This window comes from Helobdella robusta (genome assembly GCF_000326865.2).
Source record: "Helobdella robusta unplaced genomic scaffold HELROscaffold_29, whole genome shotgun sequence".
NCBI classification, from domain to species: Eukaryota; Metazoa; Annelida; class Clitellata; order Rhynchobdellida; family Glossiphoniidae; genus Helobdella; species Helobdella robusta.
In genome coordinates this window covers 504,869-528,499 of record NW_008704475.1, presented here as the reverse complement: position 1 = coordinate 528,499, position 23,631 = coordinate 504,869, and the positions used below count along the sequence as shown (strand labels likewise).

At 31.1% G+C, this 23,631-nt stretch overlaps 6 protein-coding genes across 6 annotated transcripts; 3 read left to right on the top strand and 3 right to left on the bottom strand.

Moving 5' to 3' along the window:
* Positions 1 to 501: 501 nt before the first annotated feature.
* Positions 502 to 2,937, bottom strand: HELRODRAFT_174205 (hypothetical protein; the record flags this gene model as incomplete). The annotated part of the gene is made up of 3 exons (XM_009020753.1): positions 502 to 1,331; positions 1,724 to 1,866; positions 2,912 to 2,937. 3 exons carry the CDS (start codon positions 2,935 to 2,937, stop codon positions 502 to 504), a joined length of 999 nt encoding a protein of 332 aa, XP_009019001.1.
* A 2,957-nt stretch (positions 2,938 to 5,894) lies between these two features.
* On the bottom strand, positions 5,895 to 10,879 carry HELRODRAFT_174204 (hypothetical protein; the record flags this gene model as incomplete). Its single annotated transcript, XM_009020752.1, has 5 exons — positions 5,895 to 5,993; positions 7,015 to 7,124; positions 7,662 to 7,998; positions 9,832 to 9,979; positions 10,818 to 10,879. 5 exons carry the CDS (start codon positions 10,877 to 10,879, stop codon positions 5,895 to 5,897), a joined length of 756 nt encoding a protein of 251 aa, XP_009019000.1.
* A 747-nt stretch (positions 10,880 to 11,626) lies between these two features.
* Positions 11,627 to 12,188, top strand: HELRODRAFT_174203 (hypothetical protein; the record flags this gene model as incomplete). Its single annotated transcript, XM_009020751.1, has 3 exons — positions 11,627 to 11,675; positions 11,737 to 11,892; positions 12,001 to 12,188. The coding sequence occupies 3 exons, from the start codon at positions 11,627 to 11,629 to the stop codon at positions 12,186 to 12,188; spliced, it is 393 nt and encodes a 130-aa protein (XP_009018999.1).
* A 506-nt stretch (positions 12,189 to 12,694) lies between these two features.
* On the top strand, positions 12,695 to 15,219 carry HELRODRAFT_174202 (hypothetical protein; the record flags this gene model as incomplete). The annotated part of the gene is made up of 4 exons (XM_009020750.1): positions 12,695 to 12,970; positions 13,024 to 13,552; positions 14,846 to 15,001; positions 15,110 to 15,219. The coding sequence occupies 4 exons, from the start codon at positions 12,695 to 12,697 to the stop codon at positions 15,217 to 15,219; spliced, it is 1,071 nt and encodes a 356-aa protein (XP_009018998.1).
* Positions 15,220 to 15,760: 541 nt separating this feature from the next.
* HELRODRAFT_174201 (hypothetical protein) lies at positions 15,761 to 16,555 on the top strand (the record flags this gene model as incomplete). Its single annotated transcript, XM_009020749.1, has 3 exons — positions 15,761 to 15,789; positions 15,918 to 16,000; positions 16,056 to 16,555. 3 exons carry the CDS (start codon positions 15,761 to 15,763, stop codon positions 16,553 to 16,555), a joined length of 612 nt encoding a protein of 203 aa, XP_009018997.1.
* Positions 16,556 to 17,428: 873 nt separating this feature from the next.
* HELRODRAFT_174200 (hypothetical protein) lies at positions 17,429 to 19,513 on the bottom strand (the record flags this gene model as incomplete). Its single annotated transcript, XM_009020748.1, has 2 exons — positions 17,429 to 17,577; positions 18,994 to 19,513. 2 exons carry the CDS (start codon positions 19,511 to 19,513, stop codon positions 17,429 to 17,431), a joined length of 669 nt encoding a protein of 222 aa, XP_009018996.1.
* Positions 19,514 to 23,631: the final 4,118 nt, after the last annotated feature.

The window sequence follows — 23,631 nt, the reverse complement described above, 5'->3', positions numbered from 1 at the left end:
ACGTGTATGTTGAAGTCACCTGCAACTACAATACTGCAACATAAAAGTGTGATTTGTTCTAAAACTAAAATTAATTCTTCAAAAAATAATTTAGCAGGAGGAGCAGAACCTGGCCTATAAATCACCAAAAAAATACTGAAGTTTTTCGTAACGTCAATTTAAAACATATCGCTTCAAATGTAATTATCACTGGCAATAGAATTTTTACACATTTAAAGTGGTTTCTGAAATACGTTACCAAACCACCATGCCCAGGATCATTTAGCTTAACTTGTTCCAAAAAACTAAAATCACGTGGTTTTGCCAAACTAAAACAAATATTATCAGATGATTTATGCCAAGTTTCTGTAAGCATCAAAACATCCAAGCCATCATTGAGCAGCCCATAAACATCATCAACATTTGGACCCAAAAATCTAATGTTTAACAGACCCACCATAATTTTATTGACATTACCAGAAGAGTTGAAAACCATAGACGCACAATCAGAGCTAATATGCTTTAGTTTTTTATTGGATATTTCTGTATTTTTATTATTCTCAAATTTGACGGATCTCCCCTCACCCTATACAAAAATACCCCCGACTCCTGTTTCTGTTTATCTTTTGCTTCAGCTACCAGTTTTTTACATTTCTCACGCTGTTCTTTAGTGAAGTCATGGCTTATGCTGACATTTTTTAATTCATCACTCAATTGTTTCATCCTCACACAATTTTCCATTATCATGTTTTTCCTAGACTTTTCTTTAAACTCGATCAACATCGGACGTGGGTTGTCACCTTTTTTGCCAATTCTGTACATTTTCTTAATATCACTTTCCTTGATTTCATCATTTGTAATGACTGAAAGCAAATTTATAACAATTTTTTTATCATCATTGCGAGCATCAGCAGAGTTAGTTTCAGCTTCACTGAGCCTTAATAACACAACATTGCACTCACGGTTTATTGTTTCGACGTGGTTTTTAATTGATTTGACGACATTGTTCAGAGCCACCGTAGTCGATTTAACTTCTTCTTTGATGGTTCCCTTTACAACTTCAGTCCAATTCTTTTTCAAACCCCCTTCAACATCATTAATCTGCGTGTTTACATTTGTTACCGACTTATCAAATTCATCAATTTTGTTGGCCATTTCACTTAACTTTGCGTCAATTGAAGCCAACTCACGACGAAAAGAACTTTGCTCATCAGTAAGCTTATCTTGGTTACAGATTATTTCATTTTGGGATTTTTGCAGATCACAAATCTTTTTAAAACCTTCTTTAATGTCTTTAACGCAGCTATTGCAGAGCCAAAATAAATTTGGATCGGATACTACTGCTGTCAAGACTTGAGCATCGGTCGGAATACATTTGATGTGGTAGCCATATGTGGTATATGCCACAACAAATTAACTCTTTGTTACTTTCTTTGATTTTAACTTTGCATTTGTTGCATTTATCTTTCGACATATTCAACAGTAAAGTATGTATGTATGTATGTATGTATGTGTGTGTGTGTGTGTGTGTGTATGTATGTATGTATGTATGTATGTATGTATGTATGTATGTATGTATGTATGTATGTATGTATGTATGTATGTATGTATGTATGTATGTATGTATGTATGTATGTATGTATGTATGTATGTATGTATGTATGTATGTATGTATGTATGTATGTATGTATGTATGTATGTATGTATGAATAGATAACAATGACACTAGTTTACTAATGTAAACTTTTCAAATTTTCAGTGTTAGAGATGTACCAAATGTTTACATCAACATCATCTTCCTTCAAATTAGAAACTTCAGCATGCACAAACGTACACTCTTCACTCAAGATGGTCGACTTTGTAGAAGCCAGCAACAAACTGATCGACCTAATGAAATTTTTTTTAATTATTTCCATCATCATCTTGTGCTCCTTACATTGCTCTGATGAAATTTTTATTTTAATCGCAAGGGGAATACAGTTTGTTGTGGAGCCAGAAAAAGTTGTTTGTGATATTTGTGGTGATTTCAGCTGCTTCAGCACTCAAACTACAAAAGAGAAGTTGGAAAGCGAAACGAAAAAACAAAATTATTCTCCTAGCTTTTTGGTATCAGAGTCTGACAATAAAAATTATAAACAGGACCCGAAGACAAACATTAATTTATCTAATTCAATGAACGCCAGCACGAACTTGTTAATTTTAAATGTAAATAATAACATTCGACGAACAAATGAAGTTGTGTTAAATGAAGTGAACATCAACAACAACAATAAAATTTTCTCGTCAACTTTGAACATCAGTAATAGATTCATCGAAACCAAAGTGTAAATATTTGCCTGATTCTAATTTTTGAAACTTGTGTTAGGTGTTTTTTAATTTAATTATGCAGCGCGATTTCTAGTTATTTAAAATTTTTGCAAATTCTTAACAAATACTGAAGATTTATTTATTAAACATTAAAACAAATAATTCTACAATTGAAGATTATATTTTTTATTCATTATAATAAATATTTGACAGTTATAAGAACTCAGAGATAATTAATTTTAAAAAAATGCAACTATTCGTAACAGTGTCATGAAGTAATAAAGGACGTAGATGGATTATCATTTGGTTACCAAAATATAATTGAGAATAATAAATAGCTGAATTACATGGATAGATTTTCAGCTTTTTGTATTGATGTAATACATTAATTTTATATATATATATATATATATGTTTGTTTATATATATATATATGTTTGTTTATATATATATATATATATATATATATATATATATATAATGCAATTAGTTAACTTCCAATTTAACCGTTTGATGTTTCTAACAGTTGACCGTAAATCATTTTCAAGTTTCTTTAGTTAAATACCAAAATTTTTGTTTATTTTATGCATGATAGAACAGAAAAGCTTTTTTGGTATTTCTATACCATCTTCGGTGTTCAATTTGATACATTGTGTATGTGCCCAGATGCCCAACTATATATATACTGTGCCTCTACTTTGTTGATTCCGTGTTTGTTTAAAGTGAAAACTTAACGCTCATTTAATTAGTTTTACAATCAATTTCGTTAAATTCAACTTCGTTAAATATAACACTTTAACGTTTTTTCAATATCGATGATTCCTCTGTTTCTAAATTTATTGGTGGTTTATTTATTGTAGTTTATTATTGCTTGTTTTTGAATATTTATTATCGGATGTCTATGTTCTATGAGTATTGATTCGGCCAGTCGTAAATTATTAGGTTGTTAATGTAATGTAAGATTTCAACGTTGTGGTCCAAGATTTGTCTTGTAATTTTAGTTTTGTGTTTCTCTTTCATGTGATTCTCTTTCATGTTTGAGCATCTGGGCACATATGCAATATATCAATTTGAACGTCGAAAAAAGATTTTCTGTTCTATCATGCATGAAATAAACAAAAATTTTGGTTTTTAACTAAAAAAATTTGAAAATGATTTACGATCAACCGTTAGAAAAATCGAAAAGTTAAAGTGGAAGTTAACTAACGCCAAACGTGCTGTAGATTTTCATCAATAATTGCATATATATATATATATATATATATATATGTATATATATATATATACCTCTTGAATATATATATATAAAAAACTTTTAATACCTCCTGAATATATATATATATATATATGCATATATATAATGGGGCCAAACAATTTTAAACATGATAGAACAGAAGAGCTTTTTCTGGTATTCCTATACCATCTTCAGTGTTCGAAAAGATACGTTGTGTATGGGGCCAAACAATAGACTTTAAACAATCAAAGAGTTAACAGTGTAGAGACACAGTATATATATATATATACTTGAACTTTTCTGTTCTATCATGCTTAAAATAAATAAAAATTTTGGTTTCGAAGTCAATAAACTTGACAGTGATTTACAATCGACCGTTAGAAAAATTAAACAGGAAGCTAAGGCGGAGCCTGCTGTGATTTTGATCAATAATAACATTTCTGACAGTCTTAATCCAATATATATATATATATATATATATATATATATATATATATTTCGATTTATTCGGAATCGAAATTTGGCCTTATTTGCAGCATGAATTCAGAAAATAAACTTATTCTCCGAATTCATGCCGCAAATAAGGCGGTATTTCGATTCCGAATGAATCATCACCAGTGCAAGTTGGTTTATATAGGGAAATATTCACTTTGTGAAAGTGAACTTAGATGGAAATTAGGTGTCACTGACTCGTTTTGAGATTTATAAACGCCAAGTATAGAGAGAATTCAAATGACTCTTTTTAACTCTTCAAATCTATAGTTTTCCAAGCATTTGCATTTTTACCTTTGGATTTTATTTTAAAAAGGCCAAACAGGTTAGTATGTGAAACAATCATTTGCAACATGCAATCATCAAAGAAGCCTTTAAACGCTTCTACTTTGTTTTCAATAATTTTTCAGCTCCGATTGGACCTTCCTAGTTATGACTAACGTTTGCGGCTCACTCGGGAGGTTAGAGGGGGATTTGCATCCCATATTTTACTACCATCCTTACTGATATGTGATGCAGAAACTTTATGTTTATTTCCTGATTGAGGATGCTGTTTTCTTGGTTGTTTATCATTCTCATCGTCACTAGATTTTTATGAATCGGTGTCATATTCTTTAAAAATAAAACTGGCAGTTTATAAAAGAGTTAACATATCTTCATCAGAATCAATTAACTCATTAATGCTAAAGATTTCACTAGTTTCTGAGTCGGCACTCTCTTTGTTTGTCACCCATTTACTAATTTGTTCAATAGCCTCCTTGGCAGATAATCGTTTTGACATAACCGCAGCGTAATATATTTAAAAAAAATCAAAATAAAACAATTGCACAAACATGTTATAATTCACTCTCAAAAAAATTTGCACGTCGTTTTTATAGCCAGTGTGTTTCGAAATAAGTTGACGAAAGTTTTATAGGCATGTCTAGTTATGTTTTACAAGCGATAACGAAACGTATGACGTAAACTTTCTATGAAATGCTTATTTTTGCTTATCGACCCATGTTATGTAATAGTGTTTGTCAAATACGTTATGCAATTAAGGGTTAATTTTGATTGTTGAAGAAATGTTATAGAATAAACTCGTCGTTTGATCTCGTTGTAAATGTTACAAAGAGAGTTCGACAAATATATCCTTAGCTAAATTCCGTGCTAATCAGATAAAAAAGATCAAAATACTAATTCGTTGCCTAACTTAAAATGTAGTTTTTTTGGTACTTCAAATTATTGAAGGCATCTTTCTTCAGACACAATTTTTATTTTCATTTTTTGTACATTTTGTATGCTATATTCAATTTTGAATTATTAATATAGAATAAAAATGTATAGAATTAAATTCGAATATAAAGAAAACAAATCTTAATAAGTTAATTATTACAAATAAAATTTTTAATTTCAGTATGTTTTGCAGTAGACATGAACACATGAACTAAGAACATGCGCACACAAAAAGAAACACACGTACACATTTACGTACACATACACACACACACACTTACCTTACGTACACACTCTCTCTCACACACATATTGTGTATATATATATATATATATATATATATATGTATATATATATACATATATATATATACATATATATATAGAGTCAATCGACACACACATGCAGTTACGGTCGGCCAGTACGAAAACGTAATGTACACCATCGACCAAAGGTGAATGACAATAACACACACATAACATCCAACTCGTTCTAGGCCGGCTAGACCTGTTTTGTCCTTATTGGCACCTATCAATAACACGTGTTGAAACAAGAACATAATGCATTTATTATTTTAGTAGATAATATTGCAAACGAAGGTATTATTAGGTAATTCACAAAACACATTTTAGTCGCTAGAGACGTACTCTGTTAAATAAAAGAAAAATCAAAATATCTGTATCTGCATTAGCAGGTCGATTATTTTAACCCATATTTTGTACTTATTTTTTGATTTTTTTTTCTTCGGAAGAGTAACAGAAGGTATCTAGCAAATAAATTGTGTTTTGTGAACGACCTAAAAAATCACCTTAATTTGAGATAGTAAATGCACTAAGTTTGTGTTTTAGCTCGGGCTACTGATAACACGTCTAGCCTACGAGTTAAGATGTCCGCAGTAACCCGCCTTGGTCGTGGTGACAAACGGTGTACGTTGTGTACACGTAATGGCTGACAGTGTCTGCTTTTGTATAAATTCTACAGAATTGTTGGCATTAATCAATTTAAAGATATACAATACTTTATATAATATGGTCTTTTTCCTATATATATATATTATAAATATATATCATATATATATAACTTCATTAAGTCCACGGGCCTGATAGCATTTGACGATTTTGTATACAAAACATATATTATTTAAATATGTATGTGTATTCCGAAAATCAAAAAATAGCAATAAATGAAAATAGTAACAACACGTTGCAAACATCCTTAACAATTAAAGGTAACCAGTGTTGTCGAGAAAATAATATAAATACATGTACGTTCTAGAATACATTCTTGTTTTGACAACAAAATTCGTCAATAAACTCACGAAATTAATAAAAAATATTCTGTTTTACTTCAATATTGTATTTAACAATTTACCCACAGTTCCAAAAATAGCTTGCACGCACAATTATATAAAAAAATATTTAAGTTTAACAAAAATTTAAAAATAATAAGAATGTTCAACATTCGTCGTAGAATTGGTAGTGGATTGGTTGTACTTCGTGTGCTGCTTGAAGCTGCTGCATATTCATGTTGTTGGTGGTGCTGCTGTTGTTGTTGTAATTATTATTATTGCTGTTGCAGATGTTGTTGAAATTTGAAAAAGTGGAGGGTGCGTTTTGCTTTTTAAATTCGGTTGATTGGGTTAACAAAGGAGGATGTTGATGCACGGATTGTTGATGAAAAATATGTTGCTGCTGTTGCTGCAATATTTGTTGTTGTTGCTGCAAAAGTCTTTGTTGCAACATAATTTGATTGTTGCTGCTGTTTGATTGAATGCTGGAGTTGGTAACCTCACTCGATGTTATCGATGACATCGTTGGTCGCATGAAATATTGCTGTTGTTGCAGTGAGTTGTTCTGAGGAATTATTTGTTGCGGATCAAAGTTAGTTTCTCTTCGGGCTGTATTTGAATTTTTATAAAAATTATAATCATTTGCATTGTTGTAAGAATTTATTGGCTGTTGCATCAAAAAATTATTGTTGTTGATGTAGTTGTTGTTGGATGGTGAAGGTTTCTTGCCGTCGCGACTCCAAAGGGTAGGCGATTTGTTTCTTCGTCGCCGCACGATGCACACCACAACAAACACAAAAAGAAGAGCCAATAGACTGGCCGTTACAATGAACAACAGTGTTGAATGGAAAGTGTTGTCTGCAAATAATAAAAATTTCATTCAATCATATCTCTGCATAAACAGAAACAATGTCGATTAGTGCAGAGTCAGTGAATTCTAAGATTGGTTAACTTCTTGAAAAAATAATGAAAGTACAACGTTGCATTCAATCTTTTGTAAATATACAAAAACATGAACAAAAATTGAGCAAAAGCATAATAGACAACAGGCACTGCAAGTACACGGGGAGGACACTCCACTTCGCCAACAGCCAAATGCATTTATTTGCTCACCCAATGAACATAAAATAAGAAAAATTCACTCACCGTTTTTAGGATCAAAAACGGTCAAATGAACAAATTGATAAGAAACAGTTTTTCGATTGGACGCCTGGCAAGCGTAGAGGCCTGCTTCTCTCGACGTCACAGAGCTGATTTTCAACTTGGAATGAAAAGTGTTGAAGCCTGGTTGATGTTCAAGTTCGATGGTGTAAGGATTTTTAAAAGTTTTGTAAATGTTGGATGCGTCATCATCGGAGCTGAGTTGTACGTAATCGTCATGATCTTTGGAGTCGGGCAGTGGTAGTGATGTGACAAACGCCAATGATGGATGTTGTTCTTGACGTAAAACTTTCAGCTGAATTGGCGTCAACCTTTTGAACCACTTGGTACAATTGAATGATTTAAAAAAAAAAGTTTTTAAAGTTAGTTTCAAATTAATAAAATTGAAAGTAGTTGATTGAAAGGAGACATGCACCACTTTATAGGATTTAAACATGTGATAAATGGTGTAACCCTAATAAAGGATACCTTAGCTTACAGATTTTTGCAAGATTATTTTACGATATAATAAATTTTTGAACAACAAACAATATTCAGCAAATTTTAAAAAAAATTAATTTCTCATCTACAAATTTTTTACTAGTTTAAATTTCATATAAAAAAACATCGCTAAAAAAACATCGGGTCAATCAAGAAAAATTATTTTTAGTTTCAGTACAGAAATAGCCAAAAATTTGAATAGCTGATTTTTTGTCATCCTTGTAATGGCTTTACTGCTTTTATGCAATATTAAAACATTTTCGTCTTGATTGTGTTTGATGCAGGCCAAACACGAAAAAGTGTGGGCAACTTTGGTGAGTGAAGAAACATATGAAAAACTGGTCTCGGTATCAACGAGGCTCAACGAAGACTCAACAATGGTTGTAAAAATTAGTGCAAAACTTAGAAATTGGATAAAAAAGGAACTGGAAGCCGACAAAATTATACATCAAAGTACTATTATTGCCAGCATTATTGGAAAGAGTATTGAAAAAATTGGAAGCATATTTGATGGATGGAATGAAAGATGGAAATTCTCAAATTTACTGATGTTATTGAGGACAGTAAAAATTATGGATTGGATTTCGAAACAAAAACAAACAAATTTTAATAGAAGCAGAGCAATATTCCACATTTGAAAAACTAGAACAAGTTTAATTATTTGTGTAAATAGGCAGTTTTATAAATAACCATCAACAAATGCTAAAAACATTGATAGTATGTATGTATAGTATAGCTATGGTAGCGTGATGGTCTAATTATTAAAGTCTGGTGCTGTTCCGCATTAACCGGGTTTGAGTATGGCAAAAAGATCCCCGCCAATCACATGCTTCGTGTGTGATGCTTCGTTAAGCATGTATTCATATACGACGTATGTGCGCTTTGTTGAATCCTCTGAGCTTTAGAAGAGTTGTAATTGACCTTTAACCTTTTTATTGCGCAAGGAACGTTTTAAACGTTGAAAATATTAGGAAAAATAATAACTCACCTATCAAAACGAAGTTGAAAATTATAGTAAGGTTTGTATGCATGCAATATTTTCTTGGACAATGAAAAACAGACACAAAACAGACTAGAAACGTTTGCAGGATGCCATGTGGCAGCCTAATTAAAATTGTGCTAACGACGAAAGAAAGTAAGACAAAAATTAAATGAACGACGCTCCAGCATGAACTTGGATGGAAACGTCGGATTCAATAAAATTGACTAAAGATAAAAAAAGATTTAGGAATTCGACAAGAAATGCGAATGTGACACTTTTCAACAATTCATCGTGGCTTGTTATTTAACGATAGATTGATTAGCGTTGATTAAATTTTTTGTCAGTCTTCTCAAACAAAGAAAGAAATATTAAAAGTCGTTTTTTCTAGTGCATTTGCTTCAGAGGTTTCAACAAAAAACACACGCAGCGTATATGAATAAGCTATAATAGACGGGGATCTCTGTGCATTCGAATCCATCACTGCAACAGCAGGACCGGGCGCTTTTAACCATTACGCCGTTCAAAAAAATGATAACTAATAGCGGATGACCATTACTTTAAAAGAATAAAAAGTGATAACATCTTGGGGTTTTTTATTAAACACTTTTACACTGTTGAAATTGTACTAGTTAAAAATGTTGAGGTTGTAACATAATGAAAGTCGGTACAAATTTTTGAAAGCAAGTAGCTGACCTTTATCCTAACGTCTTGATCGCTGGTCAGCCTGCAGGAGAGTTCCACTTTGCTGTCTTGAGGGGCTGTCTTGTTGGAGAGAACGTCGCCAAAAAAGACCAGTGACTCAGCCCCGTGCTCTGTCGTTTGAAATATCCAGTTACACAATCTTTTCAAGATAGAACGTTAAAATACAAAATATAGTTTCTTTCGACAGAGGACGAATGCAATGGAATATTTTTTGTGTTTCGTGTATTTCAACGTTGTTAAAGTTTGTAAAGCACGATTATTTAATTTTTATTTACGTTTTCTTATAGTTTGGTTACAAACATTGTTTAAACCATGTTTTATTCAATATTATACTTAACGATAATGCTCATTAAAAAAGTTAAATTGCAGTATTAGTTGAAACTTGAAATCTTCACATAAAATACAATTTGCCAGTTCACACAGCTCACGATGTGGGAAGAAATTTTCAAAAGAATATACTACCGAACTTCACTGACAGACAGTCAATCTCAGCGAAGTGGTCAACAAACAGTGATACTTGAAACTAGCATGCAAAAAGTAGCCTAGATAGGAACAAATAACGAAGCTGAAGAGTTGACATGTTTATACATTGATGTTTGTTCGTGCTGTTTTTGATTTGAAACGTGATTGCTGTTTATATACACTGTTGTGTCTAACTAACATAAATATGTGGCTTATGCATCAAATGTCTTAGTCTTAAATGTCCTTCTATCATCCCATGTATATATCGACTTCAGGGAAGATATTAAATTTATAAGTAGTTTCACTGTTAGCAGTTTGAATTGTAGTTATAAAATTCTGTTTGCAGTAAGCAAAGGTTTTGAAATTGAAATTATTAAAGTTAACTTAACAACAAACGTTGAAAAAGTACTCTGCCTGACGCGTTGAACAATCGCCAAAAGTTCCGGTGTTTTCATCGACTCAAAAATATCAGCAAATAAAATATTCATTCGTAGAGAACAATTCATATCGCTAACTTTAAAAAATAATTTGTTATTGATAAAATTCGACATCTCAAGTTGAACAACGTTGAGGTCATATCGCGTTAAGGGTCTTACACACTCACCAGTAAAGGTAAAAACGCGCGGAACGAGAGCCATATAAATATTTTAATATTACATACATTCAATATATATATACATATATATATATATATATATATATATATATATATATATATATATATATATATACATTGTCCTGCAAACATTTAAATATCAACTATGAAATTTCCATACCACTTTTTCATTGCCTTCTAAATGCAACTATCACCTTTATTAGCCTCATCAAGGACAGAGGCACTAAACGCCAAAATATTGTCATAGTTTTGAGATATATGGGTTAGTGTTTATTTCAAAATATTATTTAGACCGTTAGTGCTTTGTTTTTGTTGATGTCGTTACAATTTGAACTTTATAATCAAAAAGTTGGGTCAGTGACTCAACACGTCATGAGACTTGATTTGGCTTAGCACATCTGAAGCAAACTTTGCTGCGTGACTCAAGTATAACTTACATATTATTATCATTAATTAAAAAAATAATAGCATTATTGCTCAAGTGAGAACAATTGCAAGCACAGGAAAAACCCATATGCATAAGTTCAACCATATTATGTTAACAAAATTATTAAAAAAATAATAAATATAATGTAAATAATAATAGTGAAAAATAATGAACATTAGCAAAGAATTAATATGAAATTACTCTACAATATACCTTGAGGAAGCTCTTTTAGACAGAGTCACATTAATAAGGTCGCATTATTAGTCAACCCTGAAGAATCCATGGCTGAAAGAGTCACTATAATGGCACTTATCAACATAGGAATTGCAAGTACACGACCCACTAAAACAATTGATAATTGATTATCCTGAATCTGCCATTGACATTACAGGTTGTAGTGCAACAATAGCAAACAGCTTGATGGAACTGTGGCACATACTCAATCATAAGGCTAAAATGGAAGGAGGAAACGTTAGAAAACCAGCTTCTGATGAAAGTATGATTGAATACATTTCACAATTGGAGAATGACTTGATCAATAGATCAGGTTCCAACTAATTAAATATTGGAAAATGGTTTAGAAAAGGTGGTCTCATGCCAAAAATCATGAGGATTCAAAACAGTTCATTTTTTAAAAAGACTTTACGTACTTTAGATGTAACACCTCTAAATTTCACGCCTGATATGAGGATTCAAAACAGTTCATTCTTTAAAAAGAATTTACGTACTTTAGACGTAACACCTCTAAATTTCACGCCTGATATTAGTGGTGGAGGAGCTGCCGGAAAAGCAGTTGATTCTGCAATCCACAAAATAATATGTTCGGCAATTGCAACACAATAATTAGTTTTGAACATATTTTATGAGAACATGATTACATTAAAATTCATGTGGGACAGAGTTGATGAAGCTCTTTTAGACAGAGTTACATTATTTAAAAAAAATTATTTGGCTTTAATGTTATACTAACGATTGATGTTGAATTTGCATTCTACCAATAACGATCATTTTTTAATCTGTTACTGTGTTCTTATAACAAAAAAACAACTACTAATATTACTACTACTATGCCACTATTACTACTACAACTACTACTACAACTACAACATTAATAACGACTACAACCGCAACACAACCAGCAAAAACAGCTATAACTACAATGAAACTCCCATCATTACCAACAACTACTACTACTACAAAAACAACATGAACCACATTAACAACAAAACGTCGGTAGCAATCAAAGAAGAAGACTTCAACATGGTTTACCAGACGATGGGCGAAATATCAATCAGAAGCTTAGAAGACATCGTCGATATTTACGAAGAAAATAAAAAAATGAAAAAAATATGCGAAGACTTCCAACTGGGAGTTGCTCATTTGGAAAAACAACTCAAACTAGCACAGATTATAGAGAAAGAAACCAAAGAGGAGATGAAGTGTGTAACGACAAAATGCAAACTTTGAAATCAGGAAACGAAAAGCTGAAAGAAGATCTTAAAATGGCAATGAACAAGAACCCTAACAACAAAGAAGTTTCAGAAGATGATGCTGATAGAAAAACGTATAAGCTCTGTCTTTTGGACAAAATATGCCAACTGGCAAAAGAGCTGAAAGTTTACGAAGTTAAACGTACAAGCTCTGTCTTTTGGACAAAATATGCCAACTGAAAAAAAAGCTGAAAGTTTACGAAGCTAAAAACGACGCTTTAGAAGCGGAAAGAAGTGTCAAAAATATTTACTATAAGGTAGATAACAACAACATTAAACACATCAACAACAACCACATTGACATCAACAACATTGACATCAACAACAATCTGGATCTAAACTGCGAACATAACATCAACAACAATAACCTTATCATCAACAACAACATCGACGACGACTGCAGGAACATCCCCAACAAAATCGACTATAACAACATCAATGACAACAGCATCAATGGCAACAACAACCAACAAATCCTATTAGACGAACTGAATTTCATGCCTTACAAATACGTCGAATCCGACGATGGAGACGTCATAATAATTCAAGACTACGACAACTTGAATGATTTGAAATTTGAAAAAGGAAATAGAACAAATGAGAATTATGATGAGCAAACTGCAGCTAAAGATTATCAACCTGATGGGAGGATCGGATGTCGACACGAAAGAAGAATTGGACTAATGTGGAGATGGATTGATGACTGGCTGAATGAATGTACTGTATATAATAGTGTAAATAATTGACTTTATTTGCTAATTCATTTAATTTCATTTTTAATTATGATAATTATTATATCTTTATATTTCTTATAATGATGAAATGATAAAGACTGTTATAAGATCTATCGTATGGCATTTATTGTGACAGAAACAATTTATGATATAAATTTAAATATATTTCAACACTTTTATTTTGAATTGAACATAGTGGTTTTATATTGATATTTTATTATTTTAACATTTCATAGTTTTAATTATTAATTATTTATTACCCTGTTTGAATAAAAATTTTTTATTAATATTATTTTTAATATTATAAACTTATAAAAACCGCAATCAGTTTGTCATACGGATTATATAGTGACAGAAACAGCCCATAATACCATTTAAATATATTTTATTACTCTTATGCACTCATCAACGATAATGAGCATAAGAGAATCGTTCATTTTAATAGATTTCTTTTCTTTTTATAAAATTTTATAAATTATTTACAGTTATTTATCTACACTTTTATATATTATTAATAACTTTCGATAGATTTCATGTTGATTTTATCTTTTTGGTCAATAAAACATTATTCCCATTATTATAACTGTTATTATTAGCTGATGATAACCTGTCCTCATCAGACAAAGATTATTTTCCTGAATAAATTTTGTGAAAAAGAAAATATTTTACATTGGCTTTAATGATATGCTAACGATTTATGTTGCATTTACATTCTACTAATAACGATCATACGCTCTTTGTTGTTGCTGCTGGCAATGCTGCAAAAGTAACAATTGGTGATCTAATTCATTTTGTCGTTAAAGTTATGGTTTTGGTTTTTCACACGAATATGAAATGGTGCTAAAATATTACATAATTTCTAATAATTTGAATTATTTAAATAAAATATAGAGTTACAAGAATCTTAAACCACAATTTATTATCAATACAATGGATTTCACGCCTGATATTAGTAGTGGAGGAGCTGACAGGAAAGCAGTTGATTCTGCAATTCACAAAATAATATGTACGGCAATTGCAACAGAACAATTTGATTTGAACATATTATATGAGAACATGATTACATTAAAATTCATGTGCGACAGAATTGATGAAGCTCTTTTTGACAGAGTCACTTTATTAAAGTCTTGGTACAATCCTGAAGAATTCAGCTCTTTTAGCCACTAAAATGTCACATATCAACATAGGAATTGCAAGTACACGACCTACTAAAACAATTGATAATAGGATAATCAATTGATAATTGATTATCCTGAATCTGCCATTGACATTACAGGTTGTAGTGCAACAATAGCAAACAGCTTGATGGAACTGTGGCACATACTCAATCATAAGGCTAAAATGGAAGGGGCAAACGTTAGAAAACCAGCTTCTGATGAAAGTATGATTGAATACATTTCACAATTAGAAAATGACTTGATCAATAGATCAGGTTCCAACTAATTAAATATTGGAAAATGGTTTAGAAAAGGTGGTCTCATGCCAAAAATCATGAGGATTCAAAACAGTTCATTTTTTAAAAAGACTTTACGTACTTTAGATGTAACACCTCTAAATTTCACGCCTGATATTAGAGGTGGAGGAGCTGCCAGGAAAGCAGTTGATTCTGCAATCCAGAAAATAATATGTTCAGCAATTGCAACACAATAATTAGTTTTGAACATTTTTTATGAGAACATGATTACATTAAAATTCATGTGGGACAGAGTTGATAAAGCTCTTTTAGACAGAGTTACATTGTTAAAAAATTTTATTTGGCTTTAATGTTATGCAAACGATCGATGTTGCATTTACATTCTACCAATAAGGATCATACGCTCTTCGTTGCTGCTGCTGGTGATGCTGCCAAAGTAACAATTGGAGATCAAAATATAGTTACCCCTTCTTTTTTTGGCTGGTCAAATTAGGTATATATAGCAGAGGTTTTGATGAACAATCAACAACAATTATTTCCAACCAATAAAATAATTATTTTGAAATAACTTTTTTTAATCTGTTACTGTGTTCTTACAACAACAAAACAACTACTAATATTACTACTACTATGCCACAATTACTACAAAAACTACTACTACAACTACTACTACAACTACAACATTAATAACGACTACAACAGCAACACAACCAGCAACAACAACTATAACTACAAGGAAACCCCATCATTACCAACAACTACTACTACTACAAAAACATGGACATGAACAACATTAACAACAAAACGTCGGTAGCAATCAAAGAAGAAGACTTCAACATGGTTTACCAGACGATGGGCGAAATATCAATCAGAAGCTTAAAAGACATCGTTGATATTTTCAAAGAAAATAAAAAAATGAAAAGAATATGCAAAGACTTCCAACTGGGAGTTGCTCATTTGGAGAAACAACTCAAACTAGCATAGATTATAAAAAAAGAAGCCGAAGAGGAGATGAAGGTAATGAACGCCAAAATGCAAACTTTGAAATCAGGAAACGAAAAGCTGAAAGAAGATTTTAAAACGGCAATGAACAAGAACCCTGACAAAGAAAAAATTTCAGAAGATGATGCTGATGGAAAAACGTACAAGCCCTGTCTTTTGGACAAAATATGCCAACTGAAAAAAGAGCTGAAAGTTTATAAAGCTAAAAACGAGGCTTTAGAAGCGGAAAAAAGTTTTAGGAATATTTACTATAAGGTCGATAACAGCAACATTAAACACATCAACAACCTGGACATCAACAACAACCCCATTGACATCAACAACAATCTGGATGTAAACTGCGAACATAACATCAACAACAACGTTGACATCAACAACAATAACCTTATCATCAACAACAACATCGACGACGACTGCAGGAACATCCCCAACAAAATCGACTATAACAACATCAATGACAACAGCATCAATGGCAACAACAACCAACAAATCCTATTAGACGAACTGAATTTCATGCCTTACAAATACGTCGAATCCAACGATGGAAACGTCATAATAATTCAAGACTAAGACAACTTGAATGATTTGAAATTTGGAAAAGGAAATAGAACAAATGAGAATTATGATGTGCAAACTGTAGCTAAAGATTATCAACCTGACGGGAGGATCGGATGTCGACACGAAAGAAGAATTGGACTAATGTGGAGATGGATGGATGACTGGCTGAATGAATGTACTGTATATAATAGTGTAAATAATTGACTATATTTGCTAATTCATTTAATTTCCTTTCTAATTGTGATAATTATTATATTTTTATATTTCTTTTTATAATGAATTGATAGAAGATAATAAAAGATTGTCCCCATTATTATAATTATTATTAGCTGATGAATAACTGTCATCATCAGATAAAGTTTATTCTCCTGAATAAATTTTGTGGAAATGAAAATAATTTACTTTGGCTTTAATGTTATGCTAACGATTGATGTTGCATTTACATTCTACCAATAACGATCATACCGCTCTTCGATGTTGCTGCTGGTGATGCTGCCAAAGGAACAATGCGAGATCAACATGTAATTACCCCTTCGTTAATTGGCTGGTCAAACTTGGTATATATAGCAGAGGTTTTGATGAACAATCAACAACAATTATTTACGAATGACAAAGTAATAAGTTTAACAAACGGCATTTATTGCGACAGAAACAATTTGAATATATTTCACCACTCTGTACTTTTATTTTGAATTGAGCATAGTGGTCTTATATTGACATTTATTTATTTTATTTTACCATTTCATAGTTTTAATTTTTTATTACCCTGGCTTTGAATAAAAGAGATCTCATTAATATCCTTATCATTATTATTATTATTGTTGTTATTATCGTTATTATCATTTTGTATAATTATATCAATAGCCAGAATTGATTAAAATACTGTCAAATCAAAGTACCATCCAGGGTGAGCCATCCTTTGTTCTTCTTCACGCTGTGTTTGTCGTTGTAGTTGTTCGTGTTGAGATCGTCTTCCACGCAGTACTTGTTGTATTTCGGATTGTCCACGACGTCGTCAAAATCAGCACTGCTTTCTGAGAAGATTTTTGTGTGAATTAAATATATTTAAAAATACAAAATGACATTTCAACAACTATTTACAATAAAAATTAAATACGTGCAAATCATCATCAACCTGTCTGTTCATTAGAAGTGTGTGTGTGTGTGTTTTTGTTTGTTTGTGTGTGTGTGTATGAGTGTGTGTGTGTGGTGTTTATGCGTGTGTGTGTTGTATAGAGACCATATTTAACTTTTATACAATACTGTATATATATATATATATATATATATATATATATATATACAAGCATGTCTTTCATGAATAATTCATGTAATTTGTGTGATTTTGAGCTAAAACGTATATATTTAGACACTCAGCAATGAGAAACATGCGAACAAACTGAAACCATCAGACAAGCGGAAGAAAGAACATCGCTGAAAATCTGTTTGTTTGTTTATTTATTTATTATTTCTAATCATAGATATGCACCTGCACTGAACGATGTGTCTCATTAATCCATTGAAATTGAACATATATCTCTAAATCCTTTCTTCAGTTCAGTTCATTCAATTCGGCGAATGTTTTCATTAAACATTTACTCGTGCACGTCTGGTGAGTTGGCACACAAAAGCCCGCTTAATACTCGTTTGTGTACATGGCATAATTTCGTCTTATAAAATTATAAATATAAGTGTAAATATAAATCTTATTACATATGTAATAAGAAAAATAAATATGATAATAAATATTATTAACAATTTAATGCGTATGTAAATATATAAGAACACAATATTTATCAACAGTAAAAGTTGTGATAAGAGTTGTATCATCCTGATTAACTGATCCCGGATTTGAAAGTTATGTGTATACAACAACAGAACTGCTCTACTCCTCGTAAATGGACTCTTACAAAGAAATCAACTAATGTATGAGATGTCCTTTTGACAAACGCAATAACGATTACAAAAAAGCAAAGCATAATAGAAACAATAAAACATCAGCAACAACATTATCAATAGCAACATTAAGAAAGAAATAATATTCCACTACGGAAGCATCGAGAATAGTACGTACAAAATTGATGAAAATAAAAAATACCACACTGAAACTTCGCACTCAATATAGCAATGCAGAGACCGAAAATCTTATACCGAAACTGCAAAGCCATAAATGTCAGCTAGTCAACTCTAGATGGGACGAGAAATCTAAGAAGAATAGAAGCAGCATCAGATGTGATGTGATAACGGGTCTAAAATGTTTTACGGAACAAAGAGGGTAGTTGTGAGATTTGTTCTGAAATAATAATTTAACAGTAACAAAAAAAACAATACAAACTGTAATTATAAGAATTCTCATTATCATTAATTTGTAAAATGATTATTTTCACTACAATTGAAAATAATTGATACAAATTAAAAATAAATTACAAATAATTTAAAAATAGGCTGACCTGCAATACAAAGCAAATAATAGCTGACGACAGATCCGAATCCATTAGTAGCCACACACGTGTAATTGCCCATGTCAGACATGTCCACTTTCGAAATTACCAGTGTGTCATGTTTGACTTGAAACCTGCTCCAACCTATACCTATCAAACGATCATTCTTCCGCCATTCGATCATCAAATCGTTTGCTGAAGGTGAAAAAGACCACGATGACGTCGATGAGTTTGAGTATGTTGAATCAGTTGGACGCTTCTGTTGCTGTTTCTTTTGTCGTTGATGTGGTTGCTGCAACGGACACACCATTGTTACCGATCCACCAGCAACGTTTTTTATCGTTCTTGGAAATTTTTCCAGCAATCGAGGTGGACCATCAATTGAAACGACATTCGTGTCGTAGTTGTCAGTGTTGTGGGCCATGTTCAACATGTTTTTGTCAGCGGCAACATATGAGGCAGTCAAAACCGATACCACAAAAACAAGTAGTCTTTTCAAACATTGAAAATATTCTAAACGTTTGGTCATCATGAAAAATGAGAACTAGGTTTTATTCTGGAAGATGTGTTAAGATTATAATAAATAATTATAAATATTATTATTATTTAATATTATATATTATTCCTATTATTATTAATATTATTATTACTATTTAAATAATTATGAAGCGTTAATTAACTGAATTTCAAATGCATCATATAGCAGAAACTTAACACAACATAATAAATGAAATAACAAATAAAAAACATATTGTACAGAAATTTAAATTTTGTCGTGAACAAAAAATTTTTCAAAAATGTAGCTTATATTATATATATATATATACATACATGCATACATAAAATATATATGTGCATATACACACACACACAACATATATATATATATATATATATATATATATATATATATATATATATATATATACATTACCCGCCATAGGCCAGACGTACGTTTCGTCTCTCACGCCTGCCGAATAAGTTTTAAGATAACACAACTCAATTATTGTAACCAAGAAACTCAAATTGAGGTGTCGCGACCAATAGGTAAGAACAACATTACGTTGTTACAAGGTTTAACAACCCATTCAGTCGCAAGAGGTATTATTGGTAAATATATATATTTATGACAATGACAATAATTTAGGGTTTGCCAAAAAGCAGGGAGATTGAAGTTCAGAAGAACTTTTACGGTCCCCGGTAAATAAAGAGAAATAAAACATAAATAAATCATAAACTTTGAAAATTATGAAAATGAATTATGTAGAAAAATAATGTAGTTTAAAACACATACATATACATTAATATAAATGGAGATTATTACATGTAGGTAAAGAGTTAATTGTTGTATATATTACATAGTTCCTCACTAAGTATATTATATGAAACTGAAAGAAACTAAAATTAAAATAAAATTAGTAGTAATAAACATAAAGGAATAAGAGGTTAATAAATGGTTAATATTTGAATATAGATAGAAGTACGTATATGCATATACAGAACATGAATAATAAACATATACACTGTAAATAAAGCTTTGTATCGAACATACCAAGTCATAAAAACATATTAAAGTTTATACACATACATACCCATGCGTGGCTTGGTACATACACATTTATATACACATATATATACGTTTATATATATATATATATATATATATATATATATATATACATACACCTATATAATATGTTTGTAGATTTAAAAAATTGAAAAAACGATCTACAAGCATATTAACGCCAAACATTCGGTAGAATTTATAGAATATTGTAAAAATTATGGTCTATTACTAACACACACACACACACATATATATATATATTTATATATTTATATATATATATATATTTGACATTGGGCATATTTATTTCATCAAATCAAAAAAAAAATTAAAAAAATGATATCAATGAAAAGAAATGATCTGGAAATCGAAAAGAAAATATGGTTTTCTTCTTGTAATGATCACCAGTGACAATTGTAAAAATGAGAGCATGCATATTTTAATATTTTAGTACATGCAAAATCACATTCATAATACAAATCCTAAAAATAACTAAAAATGGAATCAAAATAATTAGGTAATCAACTCTTTTACATTTTTATCAGAACGTCGTTTGTAATTTGGCTGGCGAGATGGCTCAGTGGTTCAAATGCGCGCTGAATCAAACATCTCAATGGCTATCATATACTCAGCGTATATGATGCGGTGCTTGCGCGTGCAAATAAAATACATGTGTACGTCGTGTGAAAAGGATAAACAGCTTTTGTGGCGAAGACGGCTGCTTCAAATCAATAGATGAGGATTTGAAGAACATAATAAAAGATATACAAGATAATGTATATGTAATACTGTAAGTGGTTCTGCGTATGTCGGAGCTGCAATAATAAAGACTAAAAGAAAGAAAAATTATTAAAACATAAATATATATAGACTCACGCAAAACATACTTATACATACACAGTTACACACACATATATACACGCACGCACACACATGTGCACACACAAACACACGTACATAAATATATATATATATATACGTAAGAGATATTATTGGTATATATATATATATATATATATATATATATATATATAAGTGAATAGTTAGCTAAGCATGCTAAAGTTTCCGGATGAGGAATGGTAACCGCTTGGAATAAAACGACCACCAACCGAAATGACACGATATAGAAGATGGCGAAAGAAAAAGATGGATGGCGAAGGGTTGTTTTGGCCTCTTTGGCTGATAAAGCAGATAAAGAGGATATATATATAAATAAATAAATAAATAAATATAAATATAAATAAATAATGGGCTTAAACATAAGTTATATATGCCCATATCAAAATAGCACTAAAACACAACATAAAGCAATCAAACAACAATGTCAATTTTATGATCATAGAGGAATTCTTTGTTGGCCATATATAAGTCAAAATTCCTCTTCAAGTTGGAAACAGTATCTGATTTAACAACGCATGTCGGTAAATTGTTCCAAATAGAGATCACGAATACTTTCTTGTATTTGTATGGAACTTTTGAACATGTATTCTATAGCGATGCCCTCTGGTACGTGGATCCGCATCAAAACACAAAGCTGATGAGGAAAGACCATACCATACCCTTCGCAATGTTGAAAATCATTATAATGTCTCCACGAACTCTTCTAAATCTTAAAGGGAGCTAGCCAAGAAACTTCAATCGATCCGAGTACCAGAGGCCTTTGCAATCCTTGACCATCTTGGTTGTCTGTTTCTGAACCCTTTCCAAACCGTCAATTTCTTTTATTTTCCAAGGAGACCATACACTGACACATACTCTAACTTTGACCTAATTAAAGATTTATAAATCAAAATAAATGACTCATTAGTTAAATTTTTAAAGTTTCTATATAACAATCCTAAAAGAACAAAACATTTATTAATGACATTATGTATATACTTAGAGAAGCTCAGTGAACGTTCTAACAAAACCCCCAAATCGTTTACTTCACCAAAAATCTAAGTTGGAATTATTAATATGTGAACATCAATTATTATCCAAACATGAATGACTAAATTTTATAGCTGCACCCTTTTCAATATTCAAATCGATTTTTCATAACATACACCAATCATAAAATTTTTCAAGATGTTTTTGTAGCACTATTCTTTCATCCACACATCTTATAAAATTGAACATTTTAGCATCATCAGCATACAAATACATTTAACAGAACTATCTTTCACAATATCAAATATGTCATTCACATACACAATAAACAAAGCCGGACCTAATACGCTTCCTTGAGGCACTCCACTACTAACTTCAAACTTTTTAGACAAACATTATTCACTCTCACACTAAAAATTCTACCACACAAATACTCCTTAATCCATTCAACCAAATATATGAAGCCATATATATATATATATATTAGGGTGGAGTGAAAAATTTTTTTTTCGAAATTTCAAATGCCTGTGTTGTCAAAAGATGTCTTTTAGGTCAATTAATAAATCACTAAAATTTAAACCACTTTTGTATACGTCTTGAGGTTCCTCTAGGCTCCTTTAGATTTTCACTATTAACACAAGTAAAGTCTCGACTATTAACGTATAAAAATGGTCGATTCTGCTCAAAAATACTACACAGTACACAACATCTCCTAAAATTCTTGATTATGCTTAGCAACAATGAAAACTAATATATAAATCTGAAACAATTCAATTTCATTTGTATGCACATCTCTAATTTTTGCTAGATTCCTTTTCGCAGTTACCATTGACGACCAAACTGATTTTATACTTTTTTTTCAAATATAAAATGCCTAAAACACGTAAAGAATTATTTTGTGAAGTTTTTGGTTTACCTACTGATTTGCTAGGAAATGTCCTTCCTACAAACTCTGACGTAATGAAGTGTTATTTGTGGAATAGGAATTTGCTAAAAGAAAGTGCCAATGGAAAAGATCCTAGCGTAAATAACATTTCGCGACTTATTTTAACCGAATTAAAACAGATCTGGCAAAAAGCATCAATTCCAATCATTTCAGATCAAAGAATTTTAAGCTTGATAGCAAATCTGAATCAAAAATATAAATCAATAAAAAAGAACATGAGAAAGTCGCAAGAAAAAACGCTCGCGTTTAGAGAAGTCAGTGAGAA